The 17,692-nt window shown below is 43.6% G+C and overlaps 1 protein-coding gene across 2 annotated transcripts in view; it reads left to right on the top strand.

Annotated features, from left to right (window-relative positions):
* The first annotated feature begins 257 nt into the window (after positions 1 to 257).
* The window catches only part of LOC122416436 (uncharacterized), a 35,403-nt gene continuing 17,968 nt past the window's right edge, over positions 258 to 17,692 (top strand). For both annotated transcript variants that reach the window (XR_006262111.1, XM_043429385.1), the window contains exon 1: positions 258 to 2,624. Coding sequence is in view for 1 of the 2 variants with exons in the window: in XM_043429385.1 (XP_043285320.1) it covers positions 1,269 to 2,624 (1,356 nt within the window). In the remaining variant the exon portion in view is untranslated. The remainder of the gene's footprint in view (positions 2,625 to 17,692) is intronic.

The following is a 17,692-nucleotide window of genomic DNA, read 5'->3' as shown; positions in this document are numbered from 1 at the left end:
ACAGCGTGTTCGCTATAGTTCCTAAAAATCCCGCTCGAGACATCACTGTACCAGCGATGTCGCAGTAAGCCTAGCGGCGAAAGCTCCTAGCAAATGAGAGCGCTTGGCAACTGTCGGCGGGATAAGACGAGTATTTCTATTGGTTGAACGACGGTACGCAGCAATCCCCACCGCGGCGAAACTTTGAAAACACCGTGTGTTTTCAAAGTTTTGAAGTGGCGCCCGTGGGCTACGCATCTAAGGGGGAGGCTCTATCCCTGGCCGCGTGCGCGTATTTCACATTCCGTATTCACCCCTGGTCCGTGTCAGATATAGACGTTTATATGTATTTTCCAAAAGTGTGCAGTTTGGTGAATTTATTATTATGAACTCATAAGAGCAAGTGAAATTTCCTTTTCTTTTGTGAATCCAAACGTGAGCCTGTAATTTTTATTGAAAAATTCATTTTATTTTCGATCTCCAACGTACCCGAGAACGAAACAACAGAAAGTCGGACCGAAGGGGTAGTTTTTACCGGAAGAGGGTGCTTGACGATAAATAGTGCGAAAAATGGCGACCGACGGAGAAATTCACCTCTCAATACAAAACAAAGTGACAGAAGTGCCGCGGTGATTTTTCGCGCGTAATCTTCACACCGTAATAACACAGTGGAACAGCGTAGTATGTGTAATCCGATGTATAACTCACATATATCTATACATATTTCGTGTTTTGCTTGTGAGAATTCGTTCAGGAGAAGTGCGCATGTCTCTCGTGGCGCGGATCGTCCATAATACCGGGCGAAAACGTCAACAAACGAGGCACTCGTGTTCGGGAGGCGCTAGTGAGTGGAACGGAGATAGGATCCTTAGTTTACCTCTGTTTTCCCGCGTTTAATAGTTTCGTGCACCGTCTTGTTTATATTTTTATCGTGAACGGAAAGAAAAAATACTCGAAGAATCGTAGAGTGTCATATAGTCGGATCAAGTGTAACTTTATTAGTGTCTCGTTAAATATTTGTTTATCGTTCGTTTTAACAATTTAGATGAAGAGAGTAAAGCAGAGAAAAGCGCCAAATGAGAGTGAGAAGTTCATGTGATTTTTCTTCTACGTGACGAAAAAAAAAAAATAGCCAAGATCAAATAAGATCGAGCGAGAGTGATTGAAACGCCAGATGGAATTACGCGAGTGTTGAAAATTTTCCCGTATTGTGAAATTGCACGAACGGGAAAACTGGTGTTTTTTTTCGTGGCTCCATCAAAATACGTTTAATCGTTGAAGAATAAAAAATGGGGGACATAGAAATGGGTTTGGACAGCGTGACAATGAGCGAAACACCTCACGGTACAATGAACACGAGTTCCCGTGTATCCCACAATTCTTACGACAGTAACGGTGACAGCGGATATTTGACGTTGACACCGCGATCTGGTGGTTTCACACCGATCGTTGGTGGTTGTCGATCGCGAACTGCTCACGTCTCAAAACCTTATCGTTTGCGAGGTGATGTGAGACAATCCGAACGTGCACCGAGACTAAGATCGAGGCTCAATTCTCTTATCAATGCCACTTCGGATCAAGGCTTCGATTCGCTGATCGCCGAATCTCCGGACCTTTCTACTGCCGGGAATTCTCATGATTCTGGTATTTTCAGTTCGGAGCGGCCAGACAGTTCGCGAAATGAAAGAAGTTACGATTCCCAAGGAATCTCCAATCGCTTTCAACCCGATTCATCTTATTTTCAACCTAAGGATGCTCATTTTTTACCTGGTGCTCATTTTCCATCCAATTCAGCTCATTTTCAAGCAAGTTCCAATGAAGCAAGAGAAGCCTCCGCAGAACTCAGGGAAAGAAGAAGCAGGACGAGGAGGGCTTGGCGAACCACAGCAGCGCCTGCAACTCCAGCCTCCCGTTTACAACTCCTTTCTCCTCCTCCGTCCCCAGCTCTGCCGTCCACTTCGTTCATTGCCTCTGAACCAATCGAGGAAGACGTGGAAATGAAACTAGTCGTACCCCAAAGTACACCCTATACGGAGAATCCACCCAACAAGTGTCCAGAAATTAGCATTGATTACTGCTCGCCCAAGAGATCCGTCGCTAAACTAGGCGACTCTGTGGACAACAAACGCTTAAGCAAATTGGCTATCACCGAGTTAGGCTCCATTATACCTGACATCAAGCCTAAGAGATTGGATTTTAGTCAAAGAGCTTTTTCTCATGCTCTCCATCGCACCCGTGCTACTCCAGACTTCACCGGCAAAGCGACTCTGGACATAATAACTCTGCTAGGAGAAAAAAGTAATCATTGGCGCGTCGTTTCCAAAATTCTTGCTGATCTCAGTCCCCAAGATCTGTGCTCCTTCACTCTCGTCTCCAAAGCATGGCGAAGGATATGCACCAACGACTCTCGTGCCAATATGCGAAGACTCAGCCATATAATTCTCAGACAAAACACCAAGGAAAATCTAAAACTACTTAGAAAAGCTAAACTCGACTCCGGCGTTCCAAGCAGCCCCAAAAGCAGATACGTTCGCAAAGGATTCCTCCTTGAAGTACAAAACTTCTTACAAACACCAACTGCTCCCAGACCACCCAACAGTCCGCCGGTATCACCCAGCAAAGTCAAGTTTCATTCCTTCGTCAAGGTAAGAACTTACGTTACTTATGAAACGTCTAAAACATTGATAATTTGCTGTGAACTTGGATGAAATACTTTTGCCAACGCTTTCCAATTTTTTATTTCACGAATCGTTTTTGTAGGTTGAGTAACCATGGCAAATTAGCTAAGGAAAAAATAGGAAAACTACCATTTTTTTTCATTCATTCCCTTAGACCCTTGCAACTTTGCAAACGTCGCCGTTATTGATCGACTTTTGAATTTTTTGTCCAACTTTCTATAACGCTGAAGTTTCCAACGTTGGAGTCCAACGAAATGATCGAAAAAAACTCTCCAATAATTCCAGTAATTCTCCTATTTTGTTCCCTGCCAAATTTGCGATTCGTAGTTTTTCAAGCTGCACCAACGATTCGTGAAATAAAAAATTGGTGAATTACAAACGTTTTTTTCATTCATTTCGTTGGACTCCAACGTCGTCAACTTTCTTGCGAATTTGAATCTTCAAATGTTTATTTTCAAACAACTACGAGAAGGACAGAACTGACAGGAATTAATGAGTAAACGTAAGAAACATGCAGACCATTTTCGCGTACATTAATTGTTTGCTTCACCGTTTGAAAAGCGTTTGAAAAACATTCAGGGAAGAATGTGGCTGACTCGTTGATAAAACAGGTTAATCAGTATGACTTGTGCATGACGTTTCTCATGAGGATCGTATTCTTGATTAGCAACAATGTAGAGAAACGAACTCGGTGCGTTGCACTTGAAACATGCAGGCGTCGAGTTCGAGTTGGGGTGGTCGGGTCTTATCGGTTCTCGGAATTGTTCTCCCTCGCTGCTTTTTCCTTTCTGTTTCTCTCGCTGTCCTGATAATACAGGAGGAGAATTTTGTTGCATTCAATTAAATAACACGTCTTGAGTTGCCACGATAAGCAGAACATTGTAACGCATCTTTGATATTTTATGCAAATTTTAAAAATCCCTGCTGTCAAATTTTTTCAGTTCGGTGATCACCGATTTTCCTTTTTATCAAAATGAAATTGGAGTCTGGGAGAAAAATCTTAACGGCCAATTAGATAATGGAGAAAAATCATCGAGGCGTGCAAGGAATTATTTCACGATTGAAAAATTCTTGCCAGTCACTAATTCGAATTTTCTACCAATCAATTAATCTCGGTTTGTGTGTAAAATCCATTCGGGAGTCTCGGGTCCGAACGAAATAATCAACTTCCATCAGCGTTGATTTATTTTTTCAAATTTTTCATCTTTGTTTATAAACATTGAGAATCATGGACAGTGAAAAAAGCCGCAGTCGAAAACCGCGGGAATCCTTTCAAGAGTTTAGTCGAACAAAAGCGTCGGAAGGCGTTGGGGCATTTTTATTTAGAGCGTGGGAACTCTCGGATCGATGTATCCTGCGAAAAGAAATCGGAGAGGATCGAATATACGAAAATCGAAGTGAAGAAAAATAAGTGGATTGAGAAAAAGTTGATTTTTTATTGAACCTTAGAAAAAGAGCCATGCATCGATGTCCATTGAATGAAATAAAGTGAAAACAAGGTTCGAGAAAAAAATGGCGACGTTCCTGATCAAAGATTGAAGAGTTAGAAGGAACCTCAGCAGTGTTTCACAAATGACCTCACGATGGACCACCCCCGAGAACACGAAAAAGGAGAGCAAAATTAGCACGAGAGATTTCCTACGACCGTCATTTGCATTCGAAACTAAACTCAGGCTACTGCACATTAAATAAGTTTTTTTTCTGACGATAATTCGATTAATTAAGTAACTGAGAAAAAAAAACAGTCAAAATGGCGTTGAAGGATTCGCGGAGACAGATTTTTTCTCGTTAACGACGTTCGACGAGGGTGAGGCCAAGACAGTTAAAAGGAGGGAGAGAGAAAACGAGACAAAATCTCGATCTTCGGTTGCTCATCCTCAGAAGTTTTTTGCATCAGGATAAAAATCGCATTGTTCCCCTCGAAGGGGCCGGTTTTCGTTCGGACCATCGAGAGCCCAAAGTGCTCCTCGAGTTTCGAGACTAAAAGGATGTCCGTTTCTTCGCCCTTCGCTCCCCCCGGCCTTCCCTTTTTTTCTCTTTTCCGAGGCTCCTTCGGACTGACCCAAAATATGTTCGGTGACTGCTGTTCACGCGCAGATCCTCCGACAATCTTTACCCCGAATCTTTACGAGTACGACGAAACGTTGCCGGGACGACAAATCGAGATTTCGACGAAATTTCGACGGTTAAAAAGGTCATGAAAAATTTGACAAATCGATTAACTGAGAAATTTTGACCGATTAAAAAAATGAGCCCGACTTCCTGAGCTTCTATTTCCCTCCCCGTAAATTTATGGCTTTTCTACGCGCGGTGACACTTAGTTTTCTGATAAAAATCGAGAGAACTTAACGGGGGAAGAGCAGGTGCGGATTTCCTGCGACAATATTTCCCTGCTCGTCGCATTTCTTGCCCTCGCTGGCGCGTCTTCCGGTCGCGTTTTCGAGACGCGCGCCATCTCCAAGAACTTCGTACACCCGAAACGAGTCGAACGAGAGAGTGCGGTTTGAGTCGAACGACCGGTTCCTCCTTATTTTCAAGATAATCTCGCGAAGACAGGTGCACGCCAAGTTTTTCTCATTTTCTTATTTTTCGATAACTCCCCATCCGGGTTAAAACGCTTTCGACGTTTTTCGGGTTGATTATACGAGAAAAAAACTCTTCAGAAGAATTCCTTAATTAACCTTTTACGTCAGCTCTCAAAAGTCATTTGAAATTCTGTTTCATCGATCAAAAAATCGTTTGAACAATCAAAACGTCACATACGTTTCTAAATGCGCGCTTCACCACCTTAAAAACGTCACTTCGCGTTACTTTTCCACAGACAAATGTTTTTTTGCAAAATACTAAAAAAAAATTCGCACAGATGTCACTATTGAGGAAATCTTATCAGTTTCATAGCATCGCGATCCCACGATGCAAACACGGCGCAGCTTGCTTCGTATGAGACGATTCGCTGTTGCACTCCTCCGCCAGGTGTTTTTTTTTTTTTTTTTTTTTTAATGCCACCGTTACCGACCCCGAGAATTCAGAAAACTCCCTTTCTCACACTTTCCCTGCTTTCATCCATGAAAAAGCATCAGGAACAAAGGGCTTTCTTCAGAATTGTTTTGATAAGGAAATAAACTTGAATCAGACAATTGAGAAAAATCGTTTAAATTCTTAGGTGAATCTAATAGTAGAGTAAAAATTAAGGTAGATGGGTGAGGGCTGCGTGATCGTTGCGCCAACTATATTTTTCGAAAATCTCATTTTAACTAGCGACATCTGCCGCTGCTGTCAATGTCACGCTACCAATTTTGTTTACTAATTTTATAGATTATGAAGTGAGTTTACTGTCCAGAGTAGCATTGCAGTGGAAGAAAATGAAAAAATGAACGATTTAAAAGTTTACCGGGATGAAAACAATCGTTTTGTAAAAACTGACAAAAAAACGTGGCGAAGCAAACGAACGACAAAATAGGACCAAAAGTCGAACCGGCGTCACATTTGTGAAAATATATTGAACGTTGCAGCAGCGTTGCCAAGCGTTACCGATCCATTTGTCGCGATATTTTTCAATATTTCAGTCGATTTTGAACGGTAAGATTCAAAAAGTATTCTTGAAAGCACGAAATACAGCGATCGATTTTTTTTTCCAAAATCTTGGATATAACTAATTAAAAAATTCGAAGTGTCAGAGAAAGCTCGATACTCAATAATTAATTTGCTGCTAATCTACGTGGTAATTATGTAGCGTCCAAATTTTGCGAATTTATCCCATTACGTTTTCATTTTTGCCTACAAAAAATATCATCGCGTAATCTCGTATAGCGAATATTCGCCCATCTACCTTAAAGGGGAAAAAAAGTTAAAAATAATGGTGAACCGAAGAAAGAAATTAGCCACGTGCATTTCGTTTCCGGAATTCGACCGTTGACGAACCCGTGGGTCAACAAACAACATTAAGAAAGAGAGAAAAGAGATCGAAATAACGTTCCGTAACCGCACGTGGTGCGGATATATAGTGCACAGCTCGTTTCTCCGTTAATCGAGGAAGCGCGCTCGATCCTGCTGATGAAATTTTTCCATGTGTTTGTGTGCGCCAGGTGCGTTCGAGTTTAAGCCCTTCTCGAGGCGCATCCTTCGAGCGTGACGTTTCCCAAGAGACTTTAAGGCTCTCGTCCGGAAGTTGAACGCGAACGGAAGAAAAAATAAGAACAAGAGTACACCCAAAAGAAGGGAAAAGTCGTTAGAAAATTGCGGGTATGACAAAACAACCAAAATGACAGTCCACCAAAAATATTTTGCTGTCGAAAAAGTTCGACGATTAAGTCAAAAAAAAGTCATTTTTAAAACTCTACGATCATTGAGGATCTCCGCTATTAAGTTCAATAATACTTTTTTCTCCCCCACGAATCTCACCCTGACTACGAATAATTTAATACTTTGTTTATACCTTCATTATTTTCATTTGTTTATTTATTGGGCATAAAAAATATATTGTCTCGAGGACGTTTTTAACGCTCGCCTTGGTTCGTTGCCGGCAATAAAACTTGACCGGTATTTATACGGAGCCGGCGGCTCGTACCGAAAGCTCGTAATGTCGTTCGATCGATTACGATCGGCATTGCATTCTCTCGAATGTCGTACGAAAGGGCGGGCTATACATGTATTTCGGTAAGACGGACGTTTTATGGGCACGGAGGCCTGCGGAAAGAAAGAGAGTCGAGAGAAAAACAATATATATGTGTATAAAGGAGGTAGGAATTTCAGAAACATACTTTTATATATATACAAGTCTTCGTACATAAAGCACGCCTCGTTTCTCTCAATCCAACCTGTTGCGATTCCACGTGTTCTCGGGGCATTCGCCACGCGCGTCGACCAAGGATAATCGCGCGCGCGCGCTCACATTTCTTGGCGCATGCAATTCCGGAAATACTCTCGTTCTTTTATTCTTATTTTTCATTGTTCATGCTAATGTAAAAGTTTAACGGCCTTTTGTGGCGCGAATAGTGTGCGCACCTTTTAATGGGTGTTAACATTTTTTTTATTATGTTAATGAGCTCGAAGCGACGCGTTTCTCACACTCTGGCTCATTTGTTTTTATTTTCGTTTGTCATTGTTGATGGTTTTTTCCTTTCTTTCGTCTTTTGTCAGCTAAAGCTCACGAATAATTCTTAATCGAATCTATTTTTTTTTACCTTCCGTTCGAAAAATAGTAAAGCGGGAAAATATTTATTTTGGAATCCTCGTTTGCTCCACGCCTTTTTCGAGGGGCCTCTATCTATCGGTCTGTTGGCAAACAGAAGCAAACTGGAAACGCGATTATTCTTTTCTATTCGGGAAAAATAACCTTTCAATCGGGGCCATTAAAGATTTATCTTGCTCTTGTCGTATCTGTATCACGTTCCTTGACATAAATTCTTGGAAATATTAGCACTTTTTAGCGCCAAAGAAAAGCACGTTGTGTCGTCGACTTTTTCTGGCGTCGTGGTCCGCTCTGTTCATCCTCGCCGTGCTTCGTAAACGTCCCTTTTCTCGCATAGCCGAATTCTCACTCTCTTGTTTTCTATTCCTCTCATTTTTTCTTGCTCAGCAGCTTTCCCGAAAGGGAAAAAGGGGCTGCTCCTCTTCAAGCTCGAGAACTCATCGGAAATTAAATAAAAGGCTCGATATATCCCGACCGTCTTAAATTCGCTTTTACTCCGCTGCACACCTTTTCGAAGCCCCGAGTTATCGTCCGGATAAAAATGAAGAAAATCGGTGAACCGAACGTTTTTAATCGAAATTATTTCTGGCTCGGTCAACGGTCTGGAGTATCGGAACAGATTTTCCCGAACATTCGACAAAATCTGACTTTACGCAGGGGGAAATTTTTTTTCAACGCGCCAAGTCCGATGTCAGGAAAACTTGCGAGGGGTCAAACATCTACTACGCGACCTTCCCAAGGCTCGGAGAAGGAAGATCGTGACGCAAGTATTACGAGAGAATCGTTTGCCGACCGGATCTCCAGACAAAATGACATACGGCCTTAAAAAAAGGAAAGAAGAAAAAGCAATGGTGGAGAGGAAACGTCTGGTCCAGACGGTGAGCGGACCAGACGGCGTTTATTCCCCTGTACCGGCCGAGAGCGGCGCCCGAGCGAAGCAGCACCACCGAGCCTTCGGTGAATCGTCCACCGCGAGAGGAAGAAGCTTATAACCAACTTTCCACGTGTCTTTATATCTCTATAACTCTCTATCTTCCTTGTTGATTCTGCCTGAAGGGGATTATATACCGCATTGAAATACGTCTCTCTCGTGTTCCCCGAGCGTGCGCATTTAAAGGACTTCTTATCAACGTCTTTATCGAGACATAACCACCGTTTGTTATTTTCCTCTTTTAATCGATGTTTACCGATCACACGTTGATTTCGAAACGTCAGAAAACCGATACGAATGCTCCCGACGACGAGAGGAAGCTGAAGAAAAATGTGTGCGAACGTACGTGTCCCCATAGGAGATTGATTTCGTGGTGTCGGAAAAAAATATCAACGCTCCCCGAGTCGTTTGGAAACTCAAAAATTCCTTCAAACCGAAGTTTCTTCGAAAAATTTTAAGACAGTTGGCTCCAGTGATCGTTTCACGAAACGAGCGGAATGACATTAGTTTGGAATTCGTCAGAATTGACGTTGTTCGCCGCGCGCCTCAAAACGCCTCGAACCGCAGTCACAGAAAAAAAGCAAAAGTTCATTTTTTTTGCTCCCTCGATAAACGAAAAATTTCAGTTTCTTTGGCTTTGTGAAAGCTCCTTTAAGCACGAGTTGGATTAGAACGGAAAAAATCGTTTGCCGGATGCAAGCCGCGGTGGCTGCGGTGGCAATGATTCGTTGCGAATCCTTAAGCGAATGAGATAGATACAAATTGCCTGATGTATCGTCGTATCCCCCCGAGAGTGTGTTATCGCACACATCCGAACACTCGTGCACGCCTGTGCGTGTACGAATGCATTTATACACAAGAGTTTATAGAGCCAGAGGCCTCCCGCAGGGAATATAAAATCGTGGAACGATTCAGGCGAGCCGTCACGTGCACGCGTCTCCCAAGCACGTGTGTTCCGAGTCCGCTCGGTTCTTTTCTCCAATCTTTAGATCTTACTGGCTGCGATTTACGCGCGAAAACCGCCAATACGCAAAGTTTATAACGCAAATTAAAATTGGAAAAAGAAAAAAAAATATTTGTCATTCTGCTACGTCGCTCCGTACGAAAATTCATCGAATTTATCGAAAAAATCATTTTTCGTGTTTCCCATGACACTTTAACTCGACTTCAATAAATCTTAGGATCAATGAACATTCAATCGCCCCTTCGAATCCCATGAAGTTTCATTATCGATGAAAATTTATAATTACATACTCGCTACTGAATAATTACAGTGGCAATAAAAACGCGGCGTAACTCGAACGTTGTTTATGCGTCGGGAGAGTCGAAGCGACCGTTGCATGTGGCGCCCCCTACCACGTTAGTACACCACGTGCCCCGAGAGCGTCAAACGCGCCGTTATGAGTCGGCAGTTCCGTTTCCTCTCTCGTTTCACGCTTCTACGATCGAACGATCCGGTTATGTACGTGTGTCAACCTCGAGCTACATGCACGCGGACGTTCGAGCTTCTGTCCGCGCGTTTATGGCTGCGTTCTCGTGGCCTAATTGCGAGATAAACTCGTACGTAGACCGGTATCTGACTGCTCTCAACGGAAGTCCACCGATGCTGCCTCCCGTTTCCTTTCCGTGCAACTTTCTGCTGCTTAGGCCTCAATTAGATTGCAGTCCACGATAATAAAGTCGCGTCATATTTCGAGCACAGATGGCGCTCTCTCGTCGTAACGATGCCATTCGAATATTATAATTTTTAATTTATTCGTTAAAATATGACGCTGAAGTTTCCAACGTTGAAGTCCAACGAAATGATCGAAAAAAACTCTCCAATAATTCCAGTAATTCTCCTATTTTGTTCCCTGCCAAATTTCCGATTCGTAGTTTTTCAAGCTGCACCAACGATTCGTGAAATAAAAAATCGGTTAATTACAAACGTTTTTTTCGTTCATTTCGTTGGACTCCAACGTTGGAAACTTCAGCGTCGTCGTTAAAATTGAATGATGAATCTAACGAATGTCGGTTTTTAAGGTAGTTGGGTGACGGCCACGCAATCTAGGGACAAACTATACTTTTCGAAAATTTCAAAAGACTTACTTTAAAACAGTTGTTTTATTATTTTACAAATATAATCGGTGGTGAACCAACATTTTTGCCGCCGCTGCCGTTAATGTCACGCTGCCAGTTTTGTTTACTAATTTTATAGGTTATGAATTGAGTTTACTCTCCAAAGCAGCATTGCAGTGGAGGAAAATGAAAAAATGAACGATTTAAAAGTTTACCGGAATAAAAATGGTCGTTATGTAAAAACTGACAGAAACACGTGGCGAAGCAAACGAACGACAAAATTTGACCAAAAGTCGAACTGACGTCACATATGTGAACATACTGTATTGAACGCAGCGTTGCCAAACGTCACCGATCCACTTGTCGTCTATCCGAATGATTTCCCATCACATATTTTTAAATATTTCAGCCGATTTTCAACGCTAAAACTCAAAAACTAAAATACGTATTTATTCTCGAATATCCACGAAATACAACGGTCGATTTTTTTTGCGAAATCTTGAATATAACTGATAAAAAAATTCAATAACTTTTCATGCTTATACGACTTTCATGTGCCGCGGAGTGATAAAAGTGTCAGAGAAGAGTTTATATCCGATAATTAATTTGCCGCTAAACTCCGTGGTAACTAGAATCCAAATTTTGCAAATCTATCCAGTACATATTCATGCAATGGGTTTTAGAAATGATGATTTTTGAAAACCAACTTCAACCAACGTTTAAATATTTTATTTTTCATTGGCATTGAGAAAAAGATGCAGAGAAATGACAATCCTCGTGCTGGTTATTGAAAACATTAAATGGCACGATCCACATTATTTTTTTTTTCCTCATTATTTAATCTCGGAATGCGAAACATAAATTTCGCCACGATCCTTCCGGTGTTTACACGAGTACATGTTCCTCCGCGGAATGATAATGAGATCGCGAGTTTATGTACTATCGTTTCCATGCTCGACCTATTGCGATCCGAGGATCCCGAAAGTGTTCTTAAGATGCTTACACTTATCTGCCGAGGAAGGAAGTGAGAGTGAGCAAAGTATAAATATACCGAGTGTCTCGCGAGTTTCCCATTCAATAAAATTCGAAGCGAAACTACGAGTTTAAAAGTTAAGAGCCAGGCTTTCAAGGTTTTTCGAAAAATAAGCAAAAACCCGGAAATCATAAGACAATTTTTCTCATCGGGCGATTTCTCACGTGGACGCCCAATTTGACAAACCGTTTTTAGGACACCGGGTATATCATCTCGATATTGCTAATTCGACTCGTGTCGAGATCTATCGTTTTTTCTTTTTCTCTCTGCGGTTCGTTTGGCTCATCGCGCGGAATTCCCGGATGAGAGATCTCAAGCACGACCTCGAGGTGTACACCATCCTCGACCTGTTGATTTTCGTTCTCGTACGACGAACTATCGTAACTTGTCTTCCCGACTCTTCCCCTCGGCGCGCTCACCTTCTCTTTCCTTCATCTCCTGCGTACGAAAGCGCGTCGTGCAAAATTACACGGAAGGCAGGAAGCAGCTCTGAGAAAGAGTCATTTGAATTTTAATAGAAAAAGTGTGGGTGAGAATGCGAAAAAAGATCAAGTTTACGAGTCGCGATCTCGATTATTCTGGCCTGATGTTGAACGCTTTTTTCGTGGTATTTGTTCACGAATATTTTCCGACGTTCAGATTTCATGGAGCTCAACTTGCTTTTTATCAAACGTTCAAATCGTGGAAATACGATCCAGCCAATGAATTTAATTGGACGAAAAGTTTTAACCGCTTCCAACTGCTCTTCGTAACAGGCCTCTTTTTTTTCACCGTACTCAAAAGTATTTCGAAAGAATTTTCTGTCGTAAACACACGTACGCGTTCGTGTATACTTTATACGCGGGTATTCGTGCCTCCATAACTCGATGACCCTTCCCGCTTCGCTTCCACTTCACGCGACGACCCGTACTCAAAACTTCATGCCTGCGATGGCTATGGGCCGACAAAAAACTCTCGTTTGGCCCTCCGCTCTGACGATGGTATTCGAACGAAACTGAAGCCTCGATGCTTCTCAAAGAAACAGCCACTTCTCGAGGACGCATGAGATTCCTCACGAAAAACCTTCGAATGGAATGATTTGGAAAAAAATCAGCATTCACATTAGAACAGAAGATTAGAAACATTCGAGGGATTGTGAACGAAAAATCTGAGCTTTGAGTCACGAAAATGGTGGAGTTGAAAAAAATCAAGGGAATGGTAATTTTAAAATTGGAAACGTCAAGAAAATATCATTCCAGAATACTTTCGAGCGGAGTTGCAATGCTATTTTTCTTTGTGTGTTCATTCACATTTTTTTTGCTATAGTTTTGTCGGGTAGGCACGAAATGATGGGGAAGCACGCTAGAGGGGAGAAAAAGGGTCGTAAGGGACCAATCCCCAGGGAGAAAGGATGGAAAAGGCAACGAGAAAGGAGCGGGAAGGAGACAGGATTACAAGCAGGGGTGCGTTCGGTGTCAGGGGTGGGGAGAGAAAGATAGGGACGGAGGAATGCACGACAGCTGCCCCTATAAGCAGAATTTGCTTTTCAAAAGCCCTTTCCAACCCGATAGTAACCCAATACGTGCTGGCTGTGCGAGGGACGAAGCGAGAACGCGGGGAGAGCGAAAGGAAGTGGGAGAAGGCCCCGAAAGAGAAAGAGAGAGAGAGAGAAGAGAAAAAAGGTAACGAAAAGGCCCTGGATTCGTGGTGGGAGTTGACCAGAAACGCAGCGATGGTATCCTCCCTTGTTCCCGATGATAAAACTCCCTGAGCAGCAGCTGTGCGTCTCTCCGCGCTTAGAAACGTTCTTTTTCCTCTGAAGTGGAACACCGTTCATAATTTCTTTTTCTTTTTTTTTTTTTTCATTCGTCATTTTCATGCAGTTCCCAGTGGCTTCGTAGCTGAGAATATTTTTCAATGAAAGTAGGCCGAAGAACAATGATTCGGAATATTTCACTACAAATTTATTCTTTTATCTCGGTTTTTTCTAGTCGATCAAGAGCGTTGATTTTTGGAATCACAGTCCTCCTGTGGATCGCGTGTTTATGAGGCTCCACACGATTCTACGATCGTCGATTTTTATTGACATTTTTATGGAAGCACTTTCTTCATTGAATATTTTTATATACTCAATTTTCCTTTCTCCATCAATATACAATCTCGCGTATCAATATAATTTTACGAGGCTTCGAGCCGCGAGATAACCTCGAAGGAAAAAGTAAGCAATTCATCTCCACGCATTATTTTCTTCGCTTAAAAATTATGATGCTTTCTTGACACGCGAAACTGTCAACAACCAATTACGGGATGAATTGCACAAAATTTGTGAATTTAACATTTCTACACTGGCATTTTAAGTTGACGAATTCCGACCCAGCTATTTTTTCACTTTCGCACGTGGCCGGCCCCACAAGTTGGGTTCAAAATCCTGAGAAAAAACGTTAAATTGAAGAAACAACAAAGTTTCTCGCGTACACACGAAATTTGGAAATGATAATCCGAGAAAATTTGACACGAGCATAAATAGCCGGGCGTACACGAGCAAGGACACGACACGTTCGAATAAACAGGTATTCATTGCTACGTGATCAGGGTTCTAACGGTCGTTTTTTTCTTATTTTCTCTCGCTTTACACTAGAAGCAAGGTGTACATCCACCACCCCTTCCACCGCACGATGATGATACGCCTACGCGCTCGTAAAAGCGAAACGACGTTTCGCAGATCTCTCATCAGTGGAGGAGACACTCGGAGCTCTCGTGGCGCGTTCATTCGAAGCGTCGTGGGGTCCTCTTCCTTTGCATATGGCAGTTCTAGTTCTCTTTTTTCCGTCGCAATATTGTTTTTTATCTCGTGAAAGTATTTTGCGTACAAAGATGCGTGCAGTTATTATATCGAGCCGGGGCACAGTGCCGCCGCACGATTTTCATGTATTTTTATCGTTGTTTTATCGCATGAAATCGGGGAGCGAAGATTTTTGATGGAAAGACGACGACGCAAGCTCCGAAACGTTGTATTCTCTCGATCGTCACGAAAATGACGAAATATTTGTCGAACCTAAAATATCGGAGATGCTCGACGAGATGTTTCGAATTTCCATTCGCCGGTGTGGCAAAGTATGCACGCACGCACGCACATACACACACACACACACACACACACACACACACACACACACACACACACACACACACACGTATGTGTATAATGAAATGAAAAGAAACGCGGTGCGGCGGTTTCTCTTCTTGGAACGCGAAAAAGAGCGGGCGTAGAAACGCGCGGCGCGGCGCTACCGCTGAAATAAAAAATTCTATTCGAGAGGCGGAAAGGCAGAGTGCTGCGGCGATTTCTCGGTAGCTCAAAGGGAACTGCTACCCTCGTTATCGATAAATTTATTCGCGAATATTCATGCGCGATCGACGCATTCTTAACTTTTAATAATTTTTGTAAACCGCAAGTAGGAGGCCTGTTAACCATTCGGTTTCGATCCGAAAAAATTGGCTCGAAGAACCGCGCGCAGGCCCCTTCGAGACGATTGAAGTCCGGAAATATTGCCTCAAAACCCCCAAACGAAAAGCTCCACGCATTTCTGTTCGAGCACAGCCCAAATCGAACGAAAAAGGTCTCAACTGATTAATCAACAAAAGGATTGATACAAAATGCGTTTTTTTTACACCCTCCGACGTATTCGAATAGAAAGAATACGTACACAGAGGAGCGTTCGTATTGTCGGGATCGGTCAATGAAATCGGGTAAATAAATCAAACGAAATGGTGCTTCGGTAAACAAACAATACGTCGTGTATTATATTCTTCGAGTCCACTATTTTTCTCTCCCGATTCTCTTTGTCCCCTAGCTCGTGCTATCTTTCGTCGCTACCCCTTTCCCTTCCCTCGTCTCTGTATATCACGTACCAAGTGCGAGAAAGAAAGAGAGGCCGGGGGGGGGGGGGGGGGAGGTTTGAGCAACGTGCGTTTCTGTTTGGCGCGCTCACACGGTCCTCAATTCTCTTTCTCTCCTCCTTCTTTATTCATCCGCATTGTGTGTGTACCCATCTCCGGCGGGTCTCTCGGGGACCGCGTGCGCGACGCGTTGTGCTCTCCGCGCGCCAAACCCAGTGAGCAGAAAGAACGCGTTCTGTGTTCTCTGACTGTTGCTATGCAGCGCCGGAGATCCGTGAGCATGCCGGAGTTTCTCGCTCCTTTTCGTCTCGCTCGCTCTCCCGGAGTCTTTCGGCACACGATTATATTCGCGGCCCGAAAACCAGGGAGGACCGAGCGAGCCGCGTGGCGCTGTTGTTCCCCGCAGCTCGGGCTTGCCCCCACTCTCCCTTTTTTCGTACACTCCAACGGTCCCTTTCTCCCCTTCCACGGGACTCGCGCGCTTCGTCGCTTGGCAGGAGGAGCGCGCGGGGGAGGGAAGCGAAACGCGAACGGGCAGACGGAAGATCGACTACGCATGCATATGTATGTATTCTCTGGCGGTTAGTTGGACGACTCGTGTACGTTTCGTCCCCCCCCCCCTCTCTCTCTCTCTCTCGCTCGCTCCTCTCCTCGAGCACCCTTTTCGCTTGGTCCATGGTCTAGACGCGCCCCAGCGAGGACGGACGGTGACGCAACGTTGTTTACTTTTAATGCCTCCCATAGCAACAGGTCGCTTTCCACTATTTCTGCGAATTTTGAGAGCGTTCGCTTCGAATCGAGGGAACTAAACGTCCCGCCTAGTTCTCTCCTTATCACCCTCGACCTTTTTTTTTTCTTTTGCTTCTTTTTTAACCTCCGTCCAGAAGCGCTCTCGCACTGATTCTCAATGGGCAACTAAATTTCAATTGCACCGCGCGATCTTTCGTGCCTGTACACACACTATTTTTTCCTTCCGTTTTGTTTTTTCGTTGCTGCTTTTTAGCCTCGACATTGTGATTCATTTACACTCGACTCGTTTCACTCGCGCGCCTTATTACCTCGCTATAAATATTTTGACTGACTTGTTTCTTCCCACGTGCCTCGTAGTAAACGAGCACTTCCCACGTACTTACTCTCCGCGTTCACGTAATTTCGCCCATTTCTTTTCCTCTTTCCTCCTTTTGTACTCTCGCCTTCCCGCACCGATGTTCGCTACTACTCACTCCTGAAACGCTCTCCCGGACAACGCGACCTAGACAACATTGACGTTTCGACGAAGCAGTGAAGTTGCGGCGCTGAACACGCGTCTATAGACGCCCAGTCGCGGTACGCTTGTGCGCTCGATCCTCCATCGCCTCTGACGGAACTCTCGTCCTTGATAATTCAACGATTCTCAGGCTACTAAGCCCGCGCGCATTCGCCTCCGGTTTGTAACGGGGTAATCGGCGCCTCTCTCCCTCTCGCTCTTTCTCTCGTTTTCTCAATCTCTTCCGCTACTTTGTTCGAGTTATCGCGCCTTCGCAAAGGACATTCGTCTACTCTCGCGTTGTGAATTCTGCCAGAGCTCGAAACTCGCATTTTTTTCTCTCTATTCATCGCCAAGTTTTATTCTCCCTGGCCAATAGTTGCTACGGAGATTTCAAAGTCATTTAACCTCGCAATCACTCCTTCCGGGAATCGCGTACGCTTTCTACGTTCAAAATTATTTTTCAACCGTATTTTCCTCAAATCGCCTACTCGCTTCGACTTTTCAGCGAAACTCGGACGAGTTGCATAGCAACAGGCAGCTCGACGGCTGTCAAAAAAACTAAAAACCTTCGCCCCGTTATGCGTGTTTACATCTTCGGAAACGATGATCGAATGACTCGCGATCTTTCACTCACTTTTATTCGTTTTTTTCTTTCCCCGTGTCCACCTCGAGTCAGCCGAGTTCTGACGGCCCG

Source organism: Venturia canescens, chromosome 9 (assembly GCF_019457755.1).
Source record: "Venturia canescens isolate UGA chromosome 9, ASM1945775v1, whole genome shotgun sequence".
NCBI lineage: Eukaryota > Metazoa > Arthropoda > Insecta > Hymenoptera > Ichneumonidae > Venturia > Venturia canescens.
Note: the sequence above shows the minus strand (reverse complement) of the source record. Positions and strands in the feature narration are given on the sequence as shown.